This window comes from Camellia sinensis, chromosome 1 (genome assembly GCF_055761805.1).
Source record: "Camellia sinensis isolate YWXY chromosome 1, ASM5576180v1, whole genome shotgun sequence".
NCBI classification, from domain to species: domain Eukaryota; kingdom Viridiplantae; phylum Streptophyta; class Magnoliopsida; order Ericales; family Theaceae; genus Camellia; species Camellia sinensis.
Genome location: NC_138961.1, coordinates 168791126 through 168816301, shown reverse-complemented (window position 1 = coordinate 168816301; position 25176 = coordinate 168791126). Strand labels below are relative to the sequence as shown.

At 36.1% G+C, this 25176-nt stretch overlaps 2 protein-coding genes across 8 annotated transcripts in view; one reads left to right on the top strand and one right to left on the bottom strand.

Annotated features, from left to right (window-relative positions):
• The window catches only part of LOC114284219 (putative glucan 1,3-beta-glucosidase A), a 40838-nt gene extending 40438 nt beyond the window's left edge, over positions 1-400 (top strand). For all 5 annotated transcript variants that reach the window (XR_014341242.1, XM_028227127.2, XM_028227129.2 and 2 more), the window contains one exon: positions 120-400. Coding sequence is in view for 4 of the 5 variants with exons in the window: in XM_028227127.2 (XP_028082928.2) it covers positions 120-205 (86 nt within the window). In the remaining variant the exon portion in view is untranslated. The remainder of the gene's footprint in view (positions 1-119) is intronic.
• LOC114284218 (uncharacterized) lies at positions 293-23272 on the bottom strand. 3 transcript variants are annotated; one of them, XM_028227122.2, is made up of 10 exons: positions 22519-23271; positions 22269-22385; positions 16351-16577; positions 16046-16257; positions 15822-15924; positions 12387-12468; positions 9312-9343; positions 8850-9220; positions 7055-7541; positions 293-1613 (listed from the first exon to the last, which is right to left on the bottom strand). In XM_028227122.2, the coding sequence occupies exons 1-10, from the start codon at positions 22667-22669 to the stop codon at positions 465-467; spliced, it is 2931 nt and encodes a 976-aa protein (XP_028082923.2). In that variant the 5' UTR covers positions 22670-23271; the 3' UTR covers positions 293-464. The 3 variants fall into 3 exon arrangements, with proteins under 3 accessions (XP_028082923.2, XP_028082925.2, XP_028082926.2); XM_028227124.2 differs by lacking the exons at positions 9312-9343; positions 12387-12468 and having other exon boundaries at positions 22519-23272; XM_028227125.2 differs by lacking the exons at positions 9312-9343; positions 12387-12468 and having other exon boundaries at positions 8850-8956.
• Positions 23273-25176: the final 1904 nt, after the last annotated feature.

The following is a 25176-nucleotide window of genomic DNA, read 5'->3' as shown; positions in this document are numbered from 1 at the left end:
AGCAGGCTCTGTTGCTAATTTATGTTCTTTAGCTTTTTATTTTTTTGATACTTCATGACCATATCAATGTTGGGTTATTTCGTAGTTCTGATGATTTGAATCAAATATATTCGATGTAGGTGATTCACCGGCTGTGAAAATATCAAATGGTAGAACTTTACTTGGACTGGCATGCAGTTGTTTCGTTCTGCACGCTATATTATGATAGATCTTATCAAAATTGGCTCTCGTGTCAAAGATTCAAACTATCACTTAAATGTTTTGAAAATTGAAGGTGATGCACAAAATAATGTTGTTGGAACAAAGAGTATCCATACAAAATGTGATTGATGTTGTGGGAACATTGAGGCTACAAGCAATGTGTTACACTCAATAATACAAAAACGGAATTTTTTTTTTTTTGTGTTGATTTTCTAATAATTTTTGTGTCGGCATTCTGTCATATGATTTTAATTTTTTTTTATCTAAAGCCATGTCTTATACACCAGAATATATACTCTCTTGACTATCTGGCCTACTGTAAAATACCCTATAAAAAGCACAACCAAAAATCCAAAATACGAGAGTGGCAAACGTGTAAATCCCATCACAGATCCGATTGGTGTGTATTGAATTGAAATTCCAATGGCAGAGATCACAAGTGTGGAACAAATCACAGGCCATGAGGCTACCTCTTGAATGAAGGGGATCTTCTCTGTCCTGATCAAATGGATGATTAGGGTTTGCATGAGCAGCCCTTCAACAAACCAAGCAGATCGGAAGAATATAATGTCCAATGGAGAATAAGTCTTGTAATAAAGCCAAATGAATAAGACGGTTGATATGTCGCATAGAGAGCACACAGGACTGTTCCACAAGATGAAAATTGCTAGGCCTTTGAGTGACCATTTCTGCGGTGTTTTCACATAGTCCTCTTCCATCTTGTCCCAGGGGATTGCAATCTGGCCGACATTGTACAAGAAGTTCTGTGTAAGAAGCTGTCTTGGTGTCAAGGGCTCGAACCTAAGAACTATAATAGCTATGAGCAGAGAAAGAATACTTCCTATATTGGCTATAACTGACATCTTTATGTACTTCATTGTGTTTGCATAAGTAAGTCTACCCCGCTCAACTCCGGCAACAAGAACATTGAGGTCTTTTTCCAGTAAGATAATGTCGGCAAGATCTTTTGCAATTGAAGCCCCTGAATCTACTGATATTCCAACATTGGCACCATCCAATGCAAGAGAGTCATTTACTCCGTCTCCCAAGAACCCAACTACATGTTCTCCAACTGTCTGCAGAGATTGCACTACCCGTAGTTTCTGAGTAGGTGTGAGCCTGGCCAGCACTGTTGCTCTTTTAACAGTCTCGTGGAAGGAGTCATGGCTGAGTAACTCAAGATCAGGTCCTGTAACCACATGGGTAGTTCTGATTCCGACTTCTTTGCAAATCCTTATCGCTAGGGAGAGTGAATCGCCTGTTAATACCTTCGCTTTTACTCCCTTTTCCGCCAACTGCCACAGTGCTTGCTTAGCAGATTCCTTTGGTGGATCGAAGAAAGATATAAGACCAAGGAACACCATTTCACATTCAACACTGTCGTCATAAGCAACATTTCTGTTACCTGTTTGCTGCAGCATAACAAAAAGCACTGTTAAGTACACAGTTTAGCATAAGTGAATTCTAATTCTCCGCTGGTTGGTTCTCTTAGGCTGTGTTTGGATTTTGAATTTATATAAAAATTTGTGAAGGGAGAAGAAAATGGAAGGAAAAATGAAAAAAAAAAAAAAATAGCATCTACTTCCCTCCACGAATTCAAGATCCAAACACATCAATAATGAACAAGAGTTGGGCATCCAGGAGCCTGAATATTTAAATCAAATGATATTAAGGCTGTGATTCCAAGCGGACAAGTACACTCCATTCAAAATTGTTCAAAGATATTTGAGTCTTTGTGCTTGAATTTTCATAAAGGTATTAAGATCACAAACTATAAAAGTCAAGTCTCATCCACTATGTTGCATTTTGTATTAATTTTATTCTAATTTATGGAGGTAACGGAATAATAAAGCTGACCTCAAGCAATTGGGGCTAAGAATTGTTGATTTGAATGTTTATAATTTGTATATATGCACTCGTATGAAAGCATGCATACTTCCACATATACATCAACCAATATATGCATAGTGTAGACAGGTACTTTGTGTTTGGACCATAAGATGCTATAAAAATAGATGGCCTACTATTCTTACTTGACTCTTGTTCCCTCTATACATGGTTGTAATTATGCAAATAACATTACCTTTGCCATTCATATACCTGTATTCATTTTCTTCATCCTACTTTATATATATATATATATATATATGGATGCATATATAATTTTTGTTTAATATGCATGTTATATATTCTGGACTATGGGTTGACTGTCTAGTATCATGGTCAAACTACAATAACAGGATTTTGCATTTTGATAGTCTTTGAAACAAGTGAACAGATTCTGTGGCTTCTGATCAATCCTTTCTTTTTTCATTTTTTTTCCTAAGCAAAATTTTGTACTAATTAAGGAAGAAAAAAGAGTTAAGAAAGTTACAATACAACCATCACATGCTATGCTGCAAAGTAATAAAAACTTAAAAGTTTCTTTCCTTTTCCCTCCACTCCTTGGTAATCAGATGTAGCCATAAGATTTACTACATTACATGGCCTGAAAGCAGGACCATATGTATTGAAGTGAGGTGGATAAGAAAAGAAAACATCTCATTTTTAAAAATTAAAAAAAAATAATAACAATAAAAAAATGAGTTTGGTAAAGCATCTAACTCAAAACTAATTGGCAAGGAGTGTAGAGGCCCTTGCATTATATTAACCAAGTTTGGGTGGCTTCGATTGGTGATGTGAGATTAAGTCTAATAGAGTTAACATGATGTGTGAATGAGAGACGGGTGCCCTCTGCAAAGATGGCAGGCACTGATATGGTTGGAGATCACCGAACATGGAAGAGAAGAGAACCAAGGACAGCCCTAGTGGAGAGTGAAGATCACAGTGATGCACTAGAGAGTTGGATGATCCAATTGGAGATGATTGTCATTCATGAAGCTTGTATGGAGATCCCATCATATAGTGTGGTGAGCAAAGGGGAGCCACCTCAATTGAGCACACATGGCATGACCCCATTGGCTAGATAAAATGGAGGGAAGCATTGTCAATTGTGTAACCTCTGCTGCATACCTTGAGAGGTGTGTCATACGAGGTCAAAGGGTGGGTATGATACATCTCTTTCTGGGCATGTTTGGGAAACTCAGAGATAGGGATGATATGTCTCCCAATGTGTCAGATCCTGGTCAACACCTCTCTCTCTCTCCCTCTCTCTCTCTCTCTCTCTCTCTCTCCCTCTCCCCCCCTCCAAGGACCAGTCCAAATGCACCTGGACGAACCTTGAGTTTTAGCCTTCAGTCCACAAGGTCCTAAACAGGTGTTCTCGAGCATGTACATGGGCCCTAATATGAGCCCAGGTGAACATGGAGTCATCTTGACTTTGTGGTGATCGGCTCAGGGGGGTTGTAGGCGAGCCAAGCAACCAAGCTGCTTTTTTATAAGCATTGATGCAAGGGAGCTTGAGTAGCTCAGTGGGGTCATCGAAAAGCCAAGCATCCAAGTTAGCCAAGTCCAATCTTGACCCCGAGCGCCTCTTAGGGGGTCCATCTATTTTCCATGTGTCCATCATCCCAAGGTAAGGCTAATGTAGAAGCCATAATGTAATGCTGTGACGTGTTTGATTTGTACCATGTGTCAACATGCGCCCATATACCCACACTTGGAAAAACTACAACAGGGAGGGGTTTCATTATCATGTGGTAGCATGGGAGAGGATTTGTACTCCTAAGAAGGGGGGATTGGGTGTTAGGAGGTTGGTTGCATTTAATCGGCCTCTTCTGGGGAAGTGGTTGTGGTGTTTTGCAGTGGAGGAGCGATTGTGGTCGCCAAGTATGGAGTGGATAAGGGGGGTGTTTGAATAGGGTGGGCCAATCTCATGGCCGAGGTGTGTGGAAGGGGATTTGGTTGGGATGGAAGGAGTTTTGAGATAGGATTCAGATTAAAGTAAGGGTGAAGGATAGGACTTGATTCTGGAAGAACAGATGGTGTAGTGAGTTGTTTTTGGAGAGCATGTTCCCTTTGATTTATACTATTGCAGCCGACGAGGAGGATGTGGTTACTTCGGTTGGAATTAAGCAGGGGCATACGATTGTCTAGAATGTTCATTTTTGCAAGGATGTGCAAGATTGAGAGATGGATCAACTGGTGGACCTTCTGGGGTTTTTCTATGGGATGAGGTCTAGAATGTTCTTTGGTGTGGGATTGTCCAAGACCTAAGGGGGTTTTCTTGGTCTCTTCATTTATGGTGTGCTTGTGGGGGGTAATGTTGTTGTGTTGCCATGGAAGAGTATTTGGGCGACGGGTTCACCGTCTAAAGTTGCTTTTTCTGTTTGGACAGCTAATTTGGTAAACATTTTGATTATTGACAATTTCATTTGGCGGAGGCACACTATGGTCCATCGGTGTTGCATGTGTCGTAGGGATGTGGAGATGGTGAATCATTTACTTATTCATTGTCCGGTTGCATCTCAGCTATGGAGTTTTATTGTTGCTTTGTATGGTTTGGTTTGGGTGCAGCCGGGGTCTATGTTGGGTGTGTTACAAAGTTGTGGTGGGGCTAGGGTGGGGAAAAGATGTAGGAAGGCTTGGGTGCTTGCTTCCCATTCTTTGCTTTGGTTGGTGTGGTTGGAGCATAACTGACGAGTTTTCCAGGATGTGTGTCATTCGGTTTCTTGGTCAGAGAGTAGGTTGTTGACAGTATTGCATAGTTAGGTTACAGGTTCAGTTGATCCTAATGTTTTGGTTTTTGTAGATTTCATGAAGGATTTGATGAGTTAGTTTGTTTGGACCTTTGATTGTGAGTTGTCTTTTTGTATTCTTTGCATCATCTTGATACTTTTCTAATAAAGTTTGATTATTTATCAAAACAAAAAAACAAAATATGGGAAATATGTCACTTTACAACATAATTTTATGTACTTGTTAGTTAAGTTCTATATGCTAGCCTAGTAAAACTACTGCAATATAAAATTAGAAATATAACCTAAAAAGAATAGGCTTCCTTGTCAATTGAAGATATCTAAGGCTTATGATAGGTACAAGCACAACGTAAAAACTCAACGTCTGTCCATACAAATATGGAAAAAATCATATCAAAATGGGTAATATGACATAAGGGAAAATAAGACTAGAGGTTGATGTCATAATAAACCCAGTTACATTGGATCTTGACAATCATTTATCAAATTGATGCCATAATACCTGACAGCAAAAACGGTAAAACAAGAAATGCTGGCAACGATTTACGAGACCTTAACAAATTAGTAGGGTGCAGTTGGGTTATGGTTATTTTTGTTGTGGTTGATCCACACATTGTATACAATACAACGTACATATATTTAAAATTTTAAACAGTCCTACATCATCAGCAAAATCAAAATTCAGCAAGGCATGTGCTAAACAGTTGCTGGAAATGGATGGACCGAATCAGGAGAACATGCTGATTCAATCCCCTTCTCTGAAGTTGAATGTTGAGGTGGTGTGTGAGGATTTATTGTTGGATGATGGGTAATCATTAGCAGTGTCTGTGACTGACGTTGCAGGGGCTTTGAGCATTTTTGGCAATGGAGGGTTGCAGGCTCCATGTTGCATTCTGTTGGCTGTCTTATCTACGGCTGGAGGTTTTTTGAGAAGAAGTCTGAGGACAAGGAGGAAGAATGGAGTAATTGGATGAAGCAGAATATTAGTGAAGGTTGTGACTTCTTGGGCATATATTTTGGGGGTTAAGAGAAGGAAGGTCTGCAACTTTTGGGGGACATTGACATAAAGTGGAGGGGGGCTAGTACAGCCAGGAAGGATAGGGAAAAGGTTCTTCAGCAAATAGGAAGGAGAGGGAATTAAGGTCACATTGCTCAATCAATTATGATTGAAGGAAAGACAATAAGGCTTTAGCTATTGTCAGTTGTTGATTAGTGTTTTTCCTGTGTGTTGGTTTACATTTGTTTTCTTCTGATGTACTTGCGTGGTGCCCCATTGGAACCCATTTAACATAATTTCATTTACTTATTATTAATGAAAAAACTAACAAAAATTACACCAGTTTAGTCCCCATACGATGGGGGTCTGGAAGGGGATAGACAAATCTAGTAATGAAGGAAAAGGAAAAGATAGTTGAAATAACTTGCTTGTCATTATTCACAACAAACCCCCCACCCCCCATCAAAGAAAAAAAATAAAAAAAATTTCCTTGTCATTGTTAAGCATTTTAATTTCCGTCACTTCATTCAGTCCAAAAACCAAAATCAGGGTTAGGCTTCATTTGGTTTTCAGGGATCACAAACCAAGACTGCACTTGCAACACAAGATCTAAGTATTTGATGACAATTCTAGCCTTCTTTAAAATCCAGAAAAGGTGGCTTCCCAGGAAGCAGGCTTGATACGTCAGTTTATTTTCTCAAACTGAGTAGTTTCTAATTTACGTAACAAGCACATATTGGAACTAAATATCTATACAGCAGCAAGGACTTGTGTTAGCAAGAGTTTATAGAATTATGTATACAAGATATTCCATGAGCCTAAAACGGCTTTAAAGATGTCATGTTCAAATTTGCAGCTATGGAACATTATTCTTTAAACTTCTAATAGTAACCAGTAAATGAATTCTGATAAAGGGATTAAACTCAAATATAGCTTAAAAGTGGTAAACAATTCAAATTCAGCTATTATATTAAAGAAATAATTAATTTCAATATTATTGAACAAAATGGTCTACAAATTTCATATCATACTCGGTCATAAGTGAAGGCAATAGATTCGTTTGGGGTGTCACTGAATTGACGACTGAAAAGATTAATTTTTTAGACCAGATTGAAATAAAAAATAGAAGAGATGAAAGCATTGAAAATATGTGTAGAAAAAGAGATGAAAGCATTGAAATAAAAAATAGAAGAGTGAGTAAAAGGAGATTGAGACACACCGTTGCTATTCTTTTCATTGCGACTCCTATAATCCGCAATCCATCATTGCTTAATTCTTCTCCTATATTTAGAATCCTCTGATGGTCTTCGACAGAGAACCTTGCAATTTCACCACTATCAATATGCTCAATAAAAGAACATATTTTTATTACTTCTTCTAGTGCACCTTTGGTTATCACAATTCTGTTGCTCTTGTCTTTGGCATTCAATTCCATTTCTAAGATGACAGATACTCTTCTTCGTGTAAAATCAAAAGGAATCTCATCTATCTTTGTCCACTTGGATGGCTGAAATCTGTATCCATTTGTGTATACATATGCCAAAATTGCATCATCCAAAGGATATTTCTGTTCAGTCTTGAAGTAAGCATTAAGGAAACCAAAACGCAGAACCTTTTCCTCGGATGAGCCCCAACTATCAAAATGATTAATCATGATTGCACAGTTCTCAGTAAGTGTGCCAGTCTTGTCAATACATAGGATATCCCTAAAATGGAAGTGCAAAAGAAACAAAATAGTTGAGTGATTACAACTTTAAGTTAAGGATAGATCACTACAGAAATTAAAATTAAAAAAAAAAAAAAAAAGACATTAAACTAAGAAGACAAGAAATGCCTTGAACAATAATTTTTTCTTGGTTAAGCATATGGGAATCAAACATGATTTATGGGGCTTTATATATATACATATATATGAAACTGCACTTCCCTTGATGTTGATAGTAGTAATAGATAGATGTCATAGCGAATCAGTTATACCAAGGTTGGACTTTCTCCAAAAACAAGTCTTGTTATAATGCAGATTGTTAGATGTCTTATTATAATGCAGGTTGATAGATGTCTTGTATCAAATATTTTTTGGGTTGTCATTAAGATCATGTGAAATCTCAACTTTGAATTTTGAGAGGTGAGGCAAGGAAAGCTTTACTAGCTTCTAACCATTATTGGGAGCAGAAGCACATGGCTGAACCGACATCCAATATACTCTTATTTTTTTGAAGCCCTCATTTGATCTTCCTTCCTGTCCTTGGTAGATACAAGAACCTGCAATCCAATGCACAAAGTACAACGTAGGAGTGATGGAAGTGCCAGATGATGTAAGAGTCAATTAACTACTGGGCTTACTAGAAGGATGAGAAATTCGAAGGTATGAGAAACGTGTTAAGTAAGGTTGTTTGACAAGATGAAGAGGAGGTAGGAAGAAAAGGGTGTTTGAATTTACAACTGGGCTTACCAGAAGGATGAGAAATTCGAAGGTATGAGAAACGTGTTAAGTAAGGTTGTTTGACAAGATGAAGAGGAGGTAGGAAGAAAAGGGTGTTTGAATTTACAAATATTCCTTCACATATTTGAAATTGTCGGTGTTTCGGGGACAAATTGTAAAAGAAGAGGATCTTGCCTTTCTCTCCTTTTCCCACTTTGGGCAAAAATAACTTGTGGGACCAAAGAGAAGTCTTTCCCTCTTCTTTTCCTTGCCTTCTCCCTTTCCAACTACCAATCAATGAAAACTCTATCCATCCTTCCATGCCTTTCCTTCTTCCCACTCTTTGCTAGAGAAGTCCATTGCCTTAGTTGTAACTTATTACTTGTCACATCCTGCTTGTAACTTATTACTTTTCCCATAAGTGGGGGGAGTTTTTTTCTTATATAAAAAAGTAAGAAAAAGTAATTTCATCTCAAAATAAGGGTCCAAAAAACGGCACATTAATTAATTAAATTAAAAGTATATTCGTTTCTGTACTGAAGCTGTTATTTAATATGCTTTCTAAACATTAATGAGGGCAATGTGAACTTACATGGATCCCATGTCTCGTATGGCAGTTAAGCTTTTGACAATACACCTGTCTTTGGCCATAGCAAGTGCTCCCTTTGCAAGACTAGTGTTTACAATCAGGGGAAGCATCTGAGGAGTGAGTGCACTAGCAACTGAGATCCCAAAAAGAATACTCTCGCTCAAATCAAGCGATGTGAAGTAATCAACTAGGACTATAATAATAACTATTATGAGCATAAGAATGACAAGCACATAAGATATACACCGAATGCCTTTCTCAAAGTCATCTGGTGGCTTCTGCTTCCCTATATTTGAAAACATGGTACTCATATAAGTCTTGGATCCAGTGGAAACAACTAGACCAGTTCCGCTACCTGATATTACACTCGTTCCCTGAAATGAAAAGCAAAAACAATTTTTTTGTATGTACTTTATGCACTTACATCTAAGTAAGACAAATGACAACAAAAAACATTCCAAATACCGTAAGATAAGACATTATGATGTACAGCCAACCTGAAAGTGTAGAACAATGGAAACATCATGTACAAATTTTTATTTTATTATTTTATTTTTTTCATTCCTTCCCTATAATCAATAATGAGACATTAGTTGCAGCATAGAAACTAGAATCAAAGACAGCAAAGTTTTAGATGCTGTTGGAGGATGTTGCATATTATCACGATTATAATGCTACATCTACATTATGCCAGACAGCGTAAAATGAGTAAAGAGCCTTACATGTCCACATTATCCTCTAGAAGATGGTACATAAAAATAACATGGGTTGGAGCCACTTTTTTAAAAGCTTGAAGAAGCACAGTTGTTTTTTTTTTTTTTTAAACAAGTACCAGTTGCAGTACATGCAGGTTGAACAATAATCCAGAGTTTCAGACTGATAAATCTAGGTTCTGCTTTCTAAACTTATATTAGGCCTTTTGTTTACTTTTGACTATTGTACGCAGAGTTTGATCTTCATGCAAGGTAATCAAAAGCCTCCCTTTCTTTCAGGTAAGCTGAACTTAGTAAACCTTGATCTTCATGTCTTTGATTCCGACTAAACCTCTCACCATGCCTGCAAAGCTATTGGTAAAAGGTATCATGAATCACTATCGGAACAATTATATCTTCTAAAATTTGGCACCTATTCTGATTCCTCTTGCTGCAAACTTGTTCTCAACTCTCAAGCCATATCTTCCATAACTTCCTCATTTCCTAGATTTTCTGTTGATCTGCTTTTTGCTGCCATGATGATTTGGATCATAGTTTTTCTTCTGGAACACAGCTCTGATTCCAACTACTGATACCGCCCAAAAGACTACTGATTTGATATCTTAGAAGAAGAAAATAAAGATCTTAGAAGCAAGAACAAATAAAAAATGATAACTAGCAGAAAATTTTAAAGAACAATGAAAAGAGGCTTCAATTCTTGATAAAAAGCTTGCTGCCCAAAGGATACAACCAAGCTGCTACTCAATAGATACTCATTAAGAAACTAAGCCCTTAGCCTATTACAAAGAAAATTCAAAACTTAAATTTTTTTTTCCCCTCCCTCTTGAAAGTCATTTAAACCCTTAAATAGACTTAAGAAGAACTATAGAAAACAGATTACTGTTTCCTAGATTCCCAAGAAATATTTACACACATTTTTTTACTCAATTTTCTCAGGCTTGACTCTTTGACTCATTTATTACTTAGAAATCATTTTTTATTTTTATTTAATTATTTCCTGATTGCCTCTTGACATGCCAAGGCTGGTTTCTCACAATTGTTGTGTTTGATACATTAGGAAGATACGTAGAGCAGTAAAAATAGGTAATCACAAATTAGGCAGTAGAATTTAAAAGCTGAAAATTTTAGCACTGTTTAAGAACATAATAATTAAAGAAGTAAAATGAACTTTCAATTAAAAAAAAAAAAGGTAATAATAATTCTATGTAGTGTGAGATGGCCATTTGTATTTTAAAAAAACAAAACAAAGTAGCAAAAGAAGTGTTCGGAAATCTAAGTGAAGTGAACCACCTTTAAAATAAACTAGTTAGCAGAATAAAGAGGTTCAAAAAGTAATCAAAACAGAAATATAAATGTACAAATAACAAATTTTTTGAAAGATAAGTTGAAGACTTGAAGGTTTATGATGATCTTTGTCTTTAATTAGATTCCAAGGATAGAGAAAATATATATATATATATATATATATAGATGTATGTATGTACATGAACTTGTCAAGATAAGACAGATAAAATGTAGAAAACTAAACTACATACTACATTAAGTGTATCAAGGGTGAAGATAAGAGAGTGCTAATTTATAGATGAATTAACAAACGTTAAGTTACTTTCAAAAGTTATTTAATGAACACTACATAGGAAACCTGAATTTAGGAGAACTTGATAACTCTAGTAATAATATAAAGGGTAAATTACACTGACCTGAGGTTTGAGAAAATACAAGTATCCTCATAGTTTTGGCATAATTGCACTAGCCTCCCTTTTAGTAAGGTTAAAGGGCTGAAATTATTGCAAATAGTGTAAAGACACAAGGATAAATAAGAAAAAATATACAGTTAAGTGTAAAAGTGATGATAACATCATTTTTATATTCATATGACTAATGAATTATTTATGAAAAGGTGGTTAAGTGTTGTGTGAATTAAAACTTTAAGGGAGCCTAATGTAATTATGCCAAAACTGTGGAGCTTATTGTATTTTCTTCAAACCGTAGGGGAGGTAAGTGTAATTTACCCTAATATTAATTATAAGTTCTTTTGGAAGATCAGAGTGGAGAAGATAAAAGAGACTTTGGAAAAGATAAAAATGGGAAAAACTAGAGGAGTAGAAGATATTCTGATTGAAGTTTGGAAGTGTTTGGGAGATGGAGCAGTTTGGTTGACTAATTTGTTTAACAAGATCTTTCATTCTAAAATAATGCTTAATGAGTGGAGGAAACTAATTGTTGTGGTATTAAACTTATGATTCATTCAATCAAATTTAGGGATTGTGTAATTGAGAGAAGATTAAGGCATAAGACAACAGTTTCAAATTTTTAATTAGTTTTACACCTGGGAGATGAATGGTAAAATATAGAAAAAAGAAAAGAACCTCCAGATGATGTTTATAAACATAGGAAACACATATGATAGAATTCCTAGAGAGATACTGTGTAATGGTTTGGAAAAGAAATTAATATTTCTTAGATTTATTGATGTAATTAAAGATATGTACGATAGATCTGTAACTAGTGTGAGAATAGTAAAAAGAAACATAACTAACTTTCAATAACAATAGATTACACCAAAGACTAAACCCTTACATTTCTGCTTTAGTTATAGATGTGATTGTTAGGAACGGTCAAAAGGATATGCTTGGTGTATGTTATTTGTAGAGGATGTGAAGTTGTATTTTTGTATTTTGTATTTCCATATTTTGTTTTGGGGTATTTTTGTATTTTCTTTTCATGTTTTGTCTTAGGTTTTTTCTCTATTTAGTTTAGTGTTAATTAACGTTGTAACTAAAAACGTTGGATTATGATATACAAAGTTCATCTCTTTCAAACTTACATGGTATCAAAGTCGGAGTTCCAAGGATAGACAGGGTGCGTGTCCCGGGCTTGCACGCAATAGGTACTACCAAGTGAGCACACTGCATGTGAGGAAGGGTGTGAAGCGAAATCTCACATCACCTAGGTACAAAAGTAATATGCAATATATAAGTGTGAGGACACCCTCACTTTGACAACTAGCTTTAGGGTTGAGTTCTACCCAAGATCGTATAACATGGTATTAGAATTGAAGTACCATGGACGGGGAGGATATGTGTCCCTAGCTTGCATGTGGTAGGTGCTTTCGAGTAAGCAAATTGTGTGTGAGGGAAAATGTGAAGCAAAGTCCCACATTGCCTCGGTACAAAAGTAATGTGCAATATATAAGTATGAAGGCACCCTCACCTTATCAAATAGTTTTTGGGGTTGAGTTTTACCGAAGACCGTGTTACAGGATATGGTTTTACTTGAAGAAACAAGAGCAGTAAACTTTAAATTGGAATTGTGGAGAAATATTTTAGAATCCAAAGGGTGTAGATTAAGTAGGACTAATATAGAAAATAGGTAACGAAACTAGAAATAGGGATGATGATAGAGTAAAACTTGAAGGGTATGAGATATCTAAGAGTGTCAATTTTTCATAATGATGGAGAAATTGAGGACAATGTGGCCATAGAATACGACAGGATGGGTGAAATGGCAGGCAGTTAAGAAAAAGAAATTAAAATTAAGCCATTTGTCCCAATCAGGTGGGGTTCAACTACTTGAATCCTTTTATTCCACTTTGTAAAGGGTTACATGGTCTGCTAAATTAATAAATTCATATTAATTTAGTACCACATGTCAATTTAGGTTTTCCTCTACCCTTAACATTTCCATTTGTGGTGATAGTATCACCCTTCCTAAGTGTTTATTTTATCTACTAGTTTGTATTGCAAATGACCAAATCATCTTAGTCATTTCTCTCTCAACTTATCATACTATTTCACGAATATATTCATTTCTATTTCTATCATTCCTAATCTCACCACACATTTATTTTAGCACCATCATATCAACTGCACTCATTTATGAACGTGTTGTTTCTTAGTTGGCCAACAATCTGTCATATGAGGTATTGTTGAACTTATAGTTGTTCTTAAAATTGTCCTTTTAATTTTGTTGGAATTTGTTGATTACATAATATGCCAAAAGCACTCCTCTATTGAGCTAACCTACTTTGATTCTATATATCATCTCATTTCCAACATCTCTATCCTTGATAACAATTGAACCTAGATAATGAAATTGTTCACTTTGTTATCTCCTTCTTTGGATCTTCACTTCTCTATTATTTTTTTATTTCTATTGTTACTAAAGTTACATTCCAATATATTTAGTTTAAATCTTCTTTTAAACCCTTTTGATTCAAATGCTTCTTTCTAAATTTCAAATTTAGTATTAAATCATCCTCTAGTTTCATCCAGTAGAACAATATCCTCTTCAAACAACATACACCATGGACATCATCTTCAATGTGTTTAGTTAATTCATCCATAGCTAAGGCAAATAGGTAAGGACTTAACGATGACCCTTGGTACAATCTTACAGTGATTGGAAATTATTTAGTTTCTCATGTAGTGAATCTAATTGTAGCCATAGTCCCATCATACATGTCCTTTACTCTACTTTTTTTCTCACTCCATTTTTCTCTAACACCTTCTATATTATATTTTCAACCACTATATCGTAATATTTTTGTACATCTATAAAATCTATATGAAGATTCCTCTTCTTCTTCTCTTTGTACTTTTTCTAATAATTTTTTTAGTAAATATATCTTTTCCATGGTTGATCTATTGGGCATAAATCCAAACTGATTTTGTGATAACGTAATTGTAACTCTTAAGTGATACTCAATCACTCTCACTCACAATTTCATTGTATGACCCATCAACTTCATGGCTCTATAGTTGTAGTTTTGAATATCTTCTTTATTTTTATATATAGGTACTAAAATACTTTATCCATGATAGAAAATTTCCTAATCATTAGAATCTTATAAGTTTGTTAACCATACTGCCCCTTAATTTACCTAAGATTTCCAAGTTACAGTAAGGATACAATCTGATCTTAATTCCTCAAATAATTTATCGTTTTCAGTGCAAATTCCAACTCAAACTCCCTTATTCAACAATAGAACTTGTATTCTCTAACTCCATCAAGGCTACCAAATTCCTCTCTCGTTAAGTTTTCTAAATATTTTCATTCAACAAATTTGTAAAATAACTTTTAAATATTTCTTTAATCTTTTTATCCTTTACTAACATTCTGAAATTCTTACATTTTATAGAGTAATGCTACATCTACTTAAAATCTTACTAACAATCTTACTAAAAACATACGTGTCCAAACATCATTGGATGTTTAAATGTCATTGATTTTTTGACAACCAATTACATTTGCCCTCTTGTATTTTTAGTAAGCTTGTTAGTATGTGTAGAATTATTCCTTTTGATATACTTAAGCTACTTAAAGTCTCTTATTTTTCTTTTTCTCCATTTACAGGTTTATAAATTTTATTCTATGTATCTTTACTGTCTAATTTAGTATAAAGGTCATAATGGCATTTTAATTTAGCATCTCTAACTGTTTTTTTTTACCTCCTTGTTAGTCGACTTATATCTCGTAAAATTTTCCTCATTGTTATCTTTTTGTCATCTTTTGAAGTATTCCTTGTTTTTACGGCTAACACCTCATCATTCTACCACAAGTATCTTTAGATATAGGATTTTTTTCTTTGACTCTTCAAGGGCTTCTTTCAATTTTCTTTTAATACATTCTACCATTGTATTTTACATATTATTAGTATCATTTTCCAAACACCATGTTGCTTCTTTAAAATTTTTATCCCTAAACATTTCTAATCTCTCACTATATTTTTCGGTTCGAAGTTGCCCTTTTAATGTATATATGCAGTAGGGTTAGCCTATGTTGAGATGTTAAACATGCTCATAAAATGAGTGTAACTAAAATGAGAATATTGAACAAGATGAACATTGTTACAAGAAAAGATAAAATAAGAAATGAATCGATTGGGATGAAGTTATAAGTGGCACTAATTGAAGATAAGATATGAGGGAAATCTGTTTGATATGCATTGTAAACTAATTTAGAACTTTTGAATTTACTTTGTTTAATTTGTTCCTATGGTCCTTGATCCCCAATTTGAGCCTTCTAGTTTAAATTGTTTGAGCAGGTAAATCTCCCTCTTTCTAATTAATGTGTTTTCTTCTACTTGTACAAAGAACGTTTAGCCTCTTGATTCTCAAACAAATACCTTAATGATTCTAGTTATGCAGACAGTCATTAAATCATGGGTTCATTAATCAGCTGAATGCAATAGCACAAATACTGGCAATAGAAGTATAGCTCACACCACAAAATAGACACTGCTCAAAATATTTGAATTTACCATTAAGCATATATTCTTCAAATCTAGCAAAGGTGTGCTCTGATCTTCTATTATATCAGCTGTTTTCTCAGTTGTTCCAAACTCCCCTGTCAAGGATGACTGACTGTTCAAGAAGCAGGATGTGATCATGTGATCTAGGTTGGCCATTGAGGAAAAACAATGAATGACATGAAAGAACACACTGCTGCTCATCTATGAAATGGATAGTGTTCCAGGTAGCATACCTTATAACTAAGTGTTTTGAAGTTAGTAGCCTCACATCACCAGGAAAAAGGTCGCCAGGTTCAAAAATTACAATGTCACCAGGAACAACATCTCTTTGGTCAACTTGAACCAATAATTCAGTCTGAACAACTCTGCCTGCACACCTTTGAACTTTAACTGGGCATCGAACAAATTCTGAGAGCTTCATTGCTGCTTTTGAACTCCCATACTCCTGAAAGGTAGATGGAGAATACAATAAATAAATGCTTGAGAAACGAATATGTACAGCATCATTCTGATTGGAATAACTAAAGGAAAAATATACCTGGTAAAACCGGAGGGAGACGCTTATGAAGACCAATACGAGCATGATGCATCCATTGGGACTGTCACTAGCTAAGTACGAGAGGGCTGACAAAACAATCAAAATAATATTGAAAGGGTGAAAAAAGGCACTCCACAGAAGATGCCACCAGCTTGGAAAAGTATATTCTAGAGGAATATTTGGGCCATTTTCCTTCAATCTCCTCTCAGCTTCAGTGAAGCTCAAACCTACAGGAAGTCGAACAGATTAGTATCTCATTGAAGAAATGACACTAGGACTAGGTCATTCACATAGCAGAGGGTAACTGATTTCCTTTTGTAGGTCATTCACATAACTTAAATGCTTAAACAACAATGCACAACTCAGAAGCAAAATTGAACAAAAATAGCCATTATCTCTCTTGTTAAAATGTTCCTGTTAAATTTTTAATAGTAATTGTAAGAGAAAATATATTACAGGTGAAAACATACATATTTGTATATGTTTGATTCTGAGCACAAACTTAAAATGCATACTAACTATAGAAAAAAGTGTTTTAGTTACAGTATCACTGTTGCAACACAAATTAGAATGAGCAAGAACAAACCTTTTTTCCCTAGCTGGTATCTATTTTCTGCTGGCCTACCTACTGAAAGTTAATTGGTGCCAAGGACTCTATTACTTACTGTAAGAATTTATGTATTATTGATTGATATTGATATTTATTACAATGATTCATGATTCCTATATATAGAAGAGGGTGAGTGTGTAGTAGGTAAGGAGTAGGTGAAGTGGAGGTGGTAGTGGTGTAGTGGGTTAGGTTTAGTGGAGTAGGTGAGGTGGTAGTGGTGTAGTGGGTTAGGTTTAGTGGAGTAGGTTTAAGTGGGTGAAGTAGGTGGAGAGTAGGTGGATTTTAACAGCCCCCCGCAAACTCAAGGGGGATAGGAACTAACCAACTTGAGTTTGGAGAGAGTAACAAAACAAGAAAATACATAAAAATAAAAGAGGATAAGAGACACTGTATGGTCGTGTCAGACCATTGGTGAAGACACTGGATGGTGGTGTCATAACGTTGTAGAGGACACTGTATGGGGGTGTCATAACCATGTAGAGGACACTGTATGGTGGTGTCATAACGGTGTAGAGGACACTGGATGGCGGTGTCAGACCGATGTAGAAGACAGTTTATGGGGTCATGTCGGACCGTTGTAGCAGACAATGTTGTGACAGTTGTGGTGACAGTTTACGGAGTCTTGCTGGACCCTTGTAGAAACTAACCGGAATCAATGTCGGGACAGTTTACAGAGTCTTGTCGGACCCATAAAGGAGCTAACCGGAATCAATGTCGGGACAGTTTACAGAGTCTTGTCGGACCCATAAAGGAGCTAACCGGAATTAATGTCGGGACAGTTTACAGAGTCTTGTCGGACCCATAAAGGAGCTAACCGGAATCAATGTCGGGACAGTTTACAGAGTCTTGTCGGACCCTTAAAAAGTCGCATCCTCAAAAGGTGTGCCCAATCTATCAAAAGGCGTGCCCAATCCATAAAAAGGCGTGCCAGATATGATGGCGAGGCACGTGAGGGCCTTGGCTGGCGTGCCCGTTTGTCGTCTGGCGTCAAAAAGCGCGCGATGCGCGTGGCTGCCTCGGCTATTTAAGCAAGACAGAGCCTGAGGCCGAGGCAGAAGCAAAAAACCTGCGAAATCCGCTGAAAAACTCTGCCGTTTCTGAGAGAGAGACTCTGTAACCAACCCGTCTCTGAAACACTCAGCAACATGGCCTCTTCTTCCCGTCCAGCTACCCAAAACATGGCCTCCTCTTCCCGTGGTCTGCTCACGCTCTTTCCAGAACTGAACGAGCCCACAAGAGAAGTAACTGGTGCGGTGGCCAGTGAACCTCAACCAAACACCTCTGTGTTTGCTCCGTTGAACTTTCCGATGCGGTCGGTGGAGCAAAAAATGGCGGTGCAAACTGATATTGAGGCCAATCAGTATACTCTGAAGTCATGTGTGGAAACCATGACTGCGGTCACAAACTTGTCGCACCGGCTGCAGAGCAGGACAAATGAGGTGTAGCAACTAAACGCCCAACTGGCTCTGCTCCAACGCATGTATAAGGATGCGCGAGCAGAGATAAGTGTGCTAAAGGCAGAAAACAAGGAGCTGAAGCGGAAGGCCACGGTGATGTTCTGATTTGGAGGTCCGCCATATGCAGCAGTGGAGGAGCAGAGAGTAGTGATCGTGCCCAGTGGAGTGGGAAACACGGAGGCAACACCGGCAAGGGCCGCCCAGGACGGAGGCAAGAAGAAGAGACCGGCGGCAGAGTAGAGAAGAAAAATCCCACTGTTCCGAGTGGTGTTGGTTTGGTTGTGTGTTGTTTTTTTTGTTTTTTTTTTTTTTTTTTTTTTGTCTGTGGTGTAAAATGGTGATTGGGGGGAGCCCCGACATGAATAAAAGGAGTTTGGGGTGCAGTTTCTGCCTCTGTGTGTTTTGTGTTTTGTGTTTTTTTTTTTTTTTTTTTGGCAAAGAAATAAGAAGGGAATAAAAGATGAAAAATAAAGTGAAAGAGAAATATGGGTAATATAGTATAATAAAAAAGAGAGATATATATATAGATATAAAATAAAAAAAGTTGGGTAAAATAAAATAATGATGATGGGTGTGCAAACTTGCGGTTGCTTTGCAAAAGATGGAATAAAATAAAGATAAAAAAAGAAAAGAAAGTGGAGTGCATTGATTATTTAATATAATAATAATAGTAATAAAAATAAATAAAAATTAGACCACTTGGAGAATGTAATATCTCCTTTGCAGACCACTTGGAGATATCCTTGAGATTCGTTTGGTAGGGTGTGATTAAAAAAGAAAAGGGAGGAGAGAGAACATGCCGCCCCATGCGTATGAAGGGGCCCAGAATTGGTCTTCTTTAGAGAAGCAGAACCAGAAACCCCAGAAGCATAAACAGAACCAACTCGAGTCACAGAATTGGTCATCAGTTGGCCTGAGTGCGAACCAGCACTGCCGAAGGACCCAGTCCTTGAAGGGGCATTATTTATAGGTCCTGATTTTCGCGATCTGGAGCCATCAACAGGAACTGGGAGCCGAAGTAAGGTTCGTCGACGAGATCGGAGGTTCGGGACGGCGGAGGGGAGGGGTTCGCGGCGGCGATGGACTCGACGAAGCCGTTCTTGCACTCGTGACAGACCACGTCGGGGAGGGTTTCGATGGAGACCCGTTTGTCGCAGTGGTAGCACCAGTACTGTAACGGATCAGGATCCGAACCCGATTGGGTCTGTGATGGTGGGGCTTCTTCGGCCATAGGGATTCGAGTACCGATACAGACGATGAAGACTCCGCACGAAGTGGTGAAGACTTGCGCAGAGAGAGAGAGGAAGCTTGTGTGTTGTGGGGTTGTTCTCCCTCCCCTGCACACCGAGAGAAAAAGAGAGAGGAGGAGTTGTATTAGTTGGAAGATGAGAGGGCCGGCGGGCGGCCAAGGCGAGGCTGCCGCCCGCCGGTGAAGCGAAAATACGAGGTTCTTAACAAAGCTCTGATACCATGTAAGAATTTATGTATTATTGATTGATATTGATATTTATTACAATGATTCATGATTCCTATATATAGAAGAGGGTGAGTGTGTAGTAGGTAAGGAGTAGGTGAAGTGGAGGTGGTAGTGGTGTAGTGGGTTAGGTTTAGTGGAGTAGGTGAGGTGGTAGTGGTGTAGTGGGTTAGGTTTAGTGGAGTAGGTTTAAGTGGGTGAAGTAGGTGGAGAGTAGGTGGATTTTAACACTTACTTCTAACTACAAACAGTACTACATGCATCATTTAGTTTCAACTCTCCATAAATATGACAGACAGGAAATCAATTAAGCCCCATCTTTGCATCTCAGGATGACGAAGAAGAAAACATGTTAAATTTGCAACAAAGTTTGCAAAGAGAAATTTCTTGTATCTAGAAAATGGTGTCAATATTTGAAACATACAAGTTAAGTAATATTTCAAATACAGTGCTCTGGGACTTTAACTTAATTAAAGTTCTCATACTGTCGAGCCAGACTGATTTGTGGTGGGTTTGGCAACATTTTCCATATTTCCTTTGAATAAACCGTATACTAAAATATAAAATCAGAACTTGATTAAAGTGAATGTAATAGGATTTTGGCATGTCGCTGCAGAGTACTTTCTATTCAAGGTTACAACTGGTTTACTATTCTTCGAACAATTAAAGATGTTTCTGTTAGTAGACATTACTAATGATTATAAACTAAACAAAGATAGGTTAGTTGGTTATTAGAGTGTTCATATGCGAAGGATCACATCACAACGAGTCTTTATGCAAAGTGGTGGATCCAAAAATCATAATTGGGGAGGAGCCTTAAACTGACAAGTGGTTTGTTTGGCCTTAAACTGACCTTCATTAGTTCATTGGTTTCCTAATGAATTTCCTTGTAAAAATAGGTTGTTCCATGCCTCCAAATTTCACAGCCTACAATATAAAATTAAGGTCACATATATCTGCCCTTCCCAAACCCTCAGTGGCAGGAGTCTTGTGCACTAGATTACCCCTTTTTATGTATCCAAACCCTCGTAATTGTTATTTATTTACAGAAAAATCTATAAGAGCTTTTAGTGTCATCAAAATTTTAGGGAAGTGATATTCGTACTCTCATTCTTTATAAATACACTCCATAATTTGCTTTTAGTATTAAAAACAAAATAAAACAATAAAAACTATACATAATATAGTTTCCAATGCACACTAATGACAAAATTTGAAGTGCAACTATAAAAAATATATATATATATATATATATATAAGTGTGGTGCGAGTAGTAATCCCCAAATTTCATATACTAATACATAGAACAAAACATCAAAAACATAACCTGAAATATAAGATGAAAAAAGGGTAGGAAAATCCCATATCTACTTAGTGGACTTGGATCCTCCTGCCATACTTTTTCTGCAGTGATCTTGCTATGGTTTTTACCACAACAAGACGCGTGAGCAAATGACATAATCTAACAGTCCACGTATAAAATTAAATTAAAATATTATCTTTTTATTTTAAATTACACCACAAAACAATGTCGCTTCACTTCAATTTTTAATTTGGACAGTTGTGTTACCACACAAGATCATTGCACAAAGAAGTATTGAAGGGAATCTTGATCCTTAATTTGTCAGACATCTTTATGAGTTTTGATGATTGATGGATCCCTTGCGAGATCCCATAATGCTATTGCCTGATGTGAGGCAGAATGCCACAGAATATCTTGGTAATGGACATCTCAGAATAGCTGATGGGTAAGCCTGCATAGTTGTGGGTTCAGCCATACATAAGGCACAAGTGTCACACACTGAATTATTGTGCCGAATAGGTATGCTACAATCTTCAAAAGGAAACACTAAAAGCACAAAATCGGAACACAAAAACAATCACACGTGAGACAAAGGGTCAGAGCAATATTTACTAGGCTGCACATGTGGGTACCACCCCTTGTGATTGTTTCTGTGCTCCTAGCACTGCTTATCTCAGAAATAAAGATGCCTCCAACAATTGAAAAAGAGAGAGCAAACACAGAGCCAAACACACATAAAAATGCTTTGGTATTGCTCAGTTTCCCCTCCTTCCAACTCGTAGAGATAAAAAACGAGAATATGAATTGATATAAGATAATGTTGTGTCCTAATGGATTGAGCTTATGCTATGGATCAAACTGCTGATGCCTAGTCTGTGTTGTGTAATCAGAAACATTTCATCGAACATCTGTTGGACCTTCAATTATATCATAAGAACCCAATTTAAATTTGTGGTCCTCAGATCAGAATAACACTATTAACAAGTGAAATTCCTTCAAGACAGCATTTCCACCAATTTTTTTTTTTTTTTTTAAAAAAAAAAAAAACTCTTAAAAGATTCGAGATACACTCACCTCTTTCAGTTGATCGTACATATTCAAACACCATGTCTTTTTCCGATTGGGCCAAGGCGTATAACCAAGAGTACACCTTGTCTTCTTCTTCCGTCCGCGACCCCCCATCAATCTTATCTACAGATTTGGAAGATACAACATAAAACCATTACAAATTCAACTGAAGAAAACAAAATTAAACACTAACAACATTTATATGGCATAAATGGAAAAATAAATAAATAAATAAATAAATAAATTTGAAGCTTACTTCCAGACATGAGTCGCCGCAAAAGACGAAACACAGAAGGTTTGAATCCATTGTGTTTAGGGTTGGGTTTGTGAACGAGATTTTCACGAACTGGGTTCGAAGATTCTGGGCGGAGGATGTTATTTGCTTTGAAAATGTTTGGAATTCTCATGACACCTTTGGGTTTGTTGAAGACAGATAATGAATGAGAAACACATGAAAATAAAAGAGACACAGAGAAGGCATAGTTGGGGGTTGAAGATATAAAAAGAAGGTACAGAGAGAGACAATCATATGATAATCACTTTAATTAACTCTCTCTCTCTCTCTGAAAGTTCCCCAAAGTCGTTAGTTTCTCCAAGTCTCAACTACCAAGTTCAAAGACGGTTAGGTGTCCGAAAAGGAAAACGGTTTGTTCACGCACCTGACCGAACCGGGTTTAATACTTTAGATAGAACAATAAGCAATGCCGATGGGCTTGGATGACCGGTTCACAATTTCACATGCTCTCCATGAGCTAATCGGTTGTTACCAATAAAACCAGACAGTCAATGATACATTCCACATCCCTAAGTTGGCCCTAATCTGCCCCAAAATATAAGGATAATTAATGTTTGGAGCATAGGAAGACCTGAAATTACAACTTAGGAATGTTTTGGACTGAATTTAATATTTTTAACTAGAAAGAGAGAGGAAAATTGAAAGGCGCATTGTGGGACTCTCATCTACCAAACTAATCTCTTGGTCTTGTTAAGAGAAAAATGGTAGAAATATAAGACGAGTATATAGCAACGCCCTTTTTTAATGTGATCATAAGAGATCTTGTCTGTCAAGCAGTCAAACAGAGATGACTGCTTTGTTTGATTTGTTTTTGAGAAATAAATTTTACAGAAAAATTTTTAAAAAATGTCTCTAACTGTTAATTTTCAGCGACAATTTGAAAATTTTATCAAAAAAATGTTATTAATTATAAATTTTAACGACAATTTAAAAAAATCATCACAAAAAAAAATCACTAATTTTCAACTTTCAGCGACAATTTAAAAAATTCATCACAGAAAAATATTATTAATTGTAAGTGTAGCGACAATTTATAAAAACAGTGACGAAAAAAATCATTAATTGTCAATTTTTAGGGACATGCAAAAAAAATTTATTTTTAGCATCGATTTTATTAGGACTTATTTTCAATAGGGTTTGATAGGAATTAAGTTTAATCATTAGGATTTATTGGTAGTTTATCTATAACAAAAAAAAAAAAAAAAGAAGGTACAAGAATATAGATCTCGTTTGACAATTATATGTTTTAGTCAAAAAGTCAAAAGATCACTATAAGTTGTCACATCATTCTCTATTTTTTTATACATCTTTTCATAAAAATTAAAAAATTACTAAAATTGTTTATTCTGATGGTAAGAGGTGAGATTCACAATCTAATCTCACGCATTAAATGGCTAAACACTACTTTTCTCTTACTTAACAAAAAATAATGAAGTTGTTACATAATGAGAATTTTTACCTAATGTTATAAATATAATCACAACCAATTAATACAATCACACTCGTGTATAAATAAACACAATTTATATTACATCTCCAACCTATTATTGGCACCTTAGCAATACCATCATTCAATTCCATCATAGTAATGATCAACCTAATTAGACAATCAAACATGAACGAGTCCAATAATACAATATTACCACACAAGAGATTTGCATACAGTCTAATAAAGAGTCAGTAGTCTAATTGATGCAGATTGGAATTTATAAATTATATATTTTTATAATTTATTTAATATTTGATTAGGATTTTTATTTAACACTAGAATCTATTATTTTCCTTTTTTTTTTTTTTTTTGATCGGCTATTATTTTCCTATTTATTTAAGTTTCTTATTTCGTTTATTTTCTTATATACAATAATCAAATTGTTTGCTTTATGAAATTTGTTTCTTATTTCTTATTTTCCTTCTAAATATTCTTGACTAGCAAGAATATATATTTTCCATTTTAGATTTTCTTGATTAGCAACAATTATTTTTAGTATAAATAAAATCGTAGAGAGAGTATCTCTAGTTTAGATTTATTCGTGGTTTGGTCTTATTGCTCATCTTTTTGATATGCTACATCAGTTGGTGTTAGAGCCTAGGCTCGATTCTAACCATGGTATGACAAAGAGTATGTGGTGGTCAATATGATGTTATTGAAGAAAGGTATGAGAGAGTTGATGCGACATGAGATGCCCTAATAAAGGAGCGATTTCGACGTTTGGAGCGCCTTGAAAGGATACCTTGTTGGAGCGTTTTGAGGCCATGACGTTAGAAACTGACCACGCAACCATCAACCAAATCCACGATTTGTGGAGGAAGAGGATGCATATGATGTCAAGAATGAAGATGAGACCCGTTTGGGGCATACAGATCACGGAAGAGGCATCCGATGGTGAAGAGTGCATTCAATCAATGGGAGTCGAGCTTTAAAATGTCATACCAGAGTTCACCGGTTGTTTACAACTTAAAGAAATTCTAGATTGGATTACTACATTAAAAAATGAATCCGATAAAATATTTTTAGATACAAAATTTCATCATTACAGTCCCACATTAATTGGGATTCACTCCCAATATATGATGAGAATTTGGAGGAGGATGATATTGATGAACCATCAATAGACACTA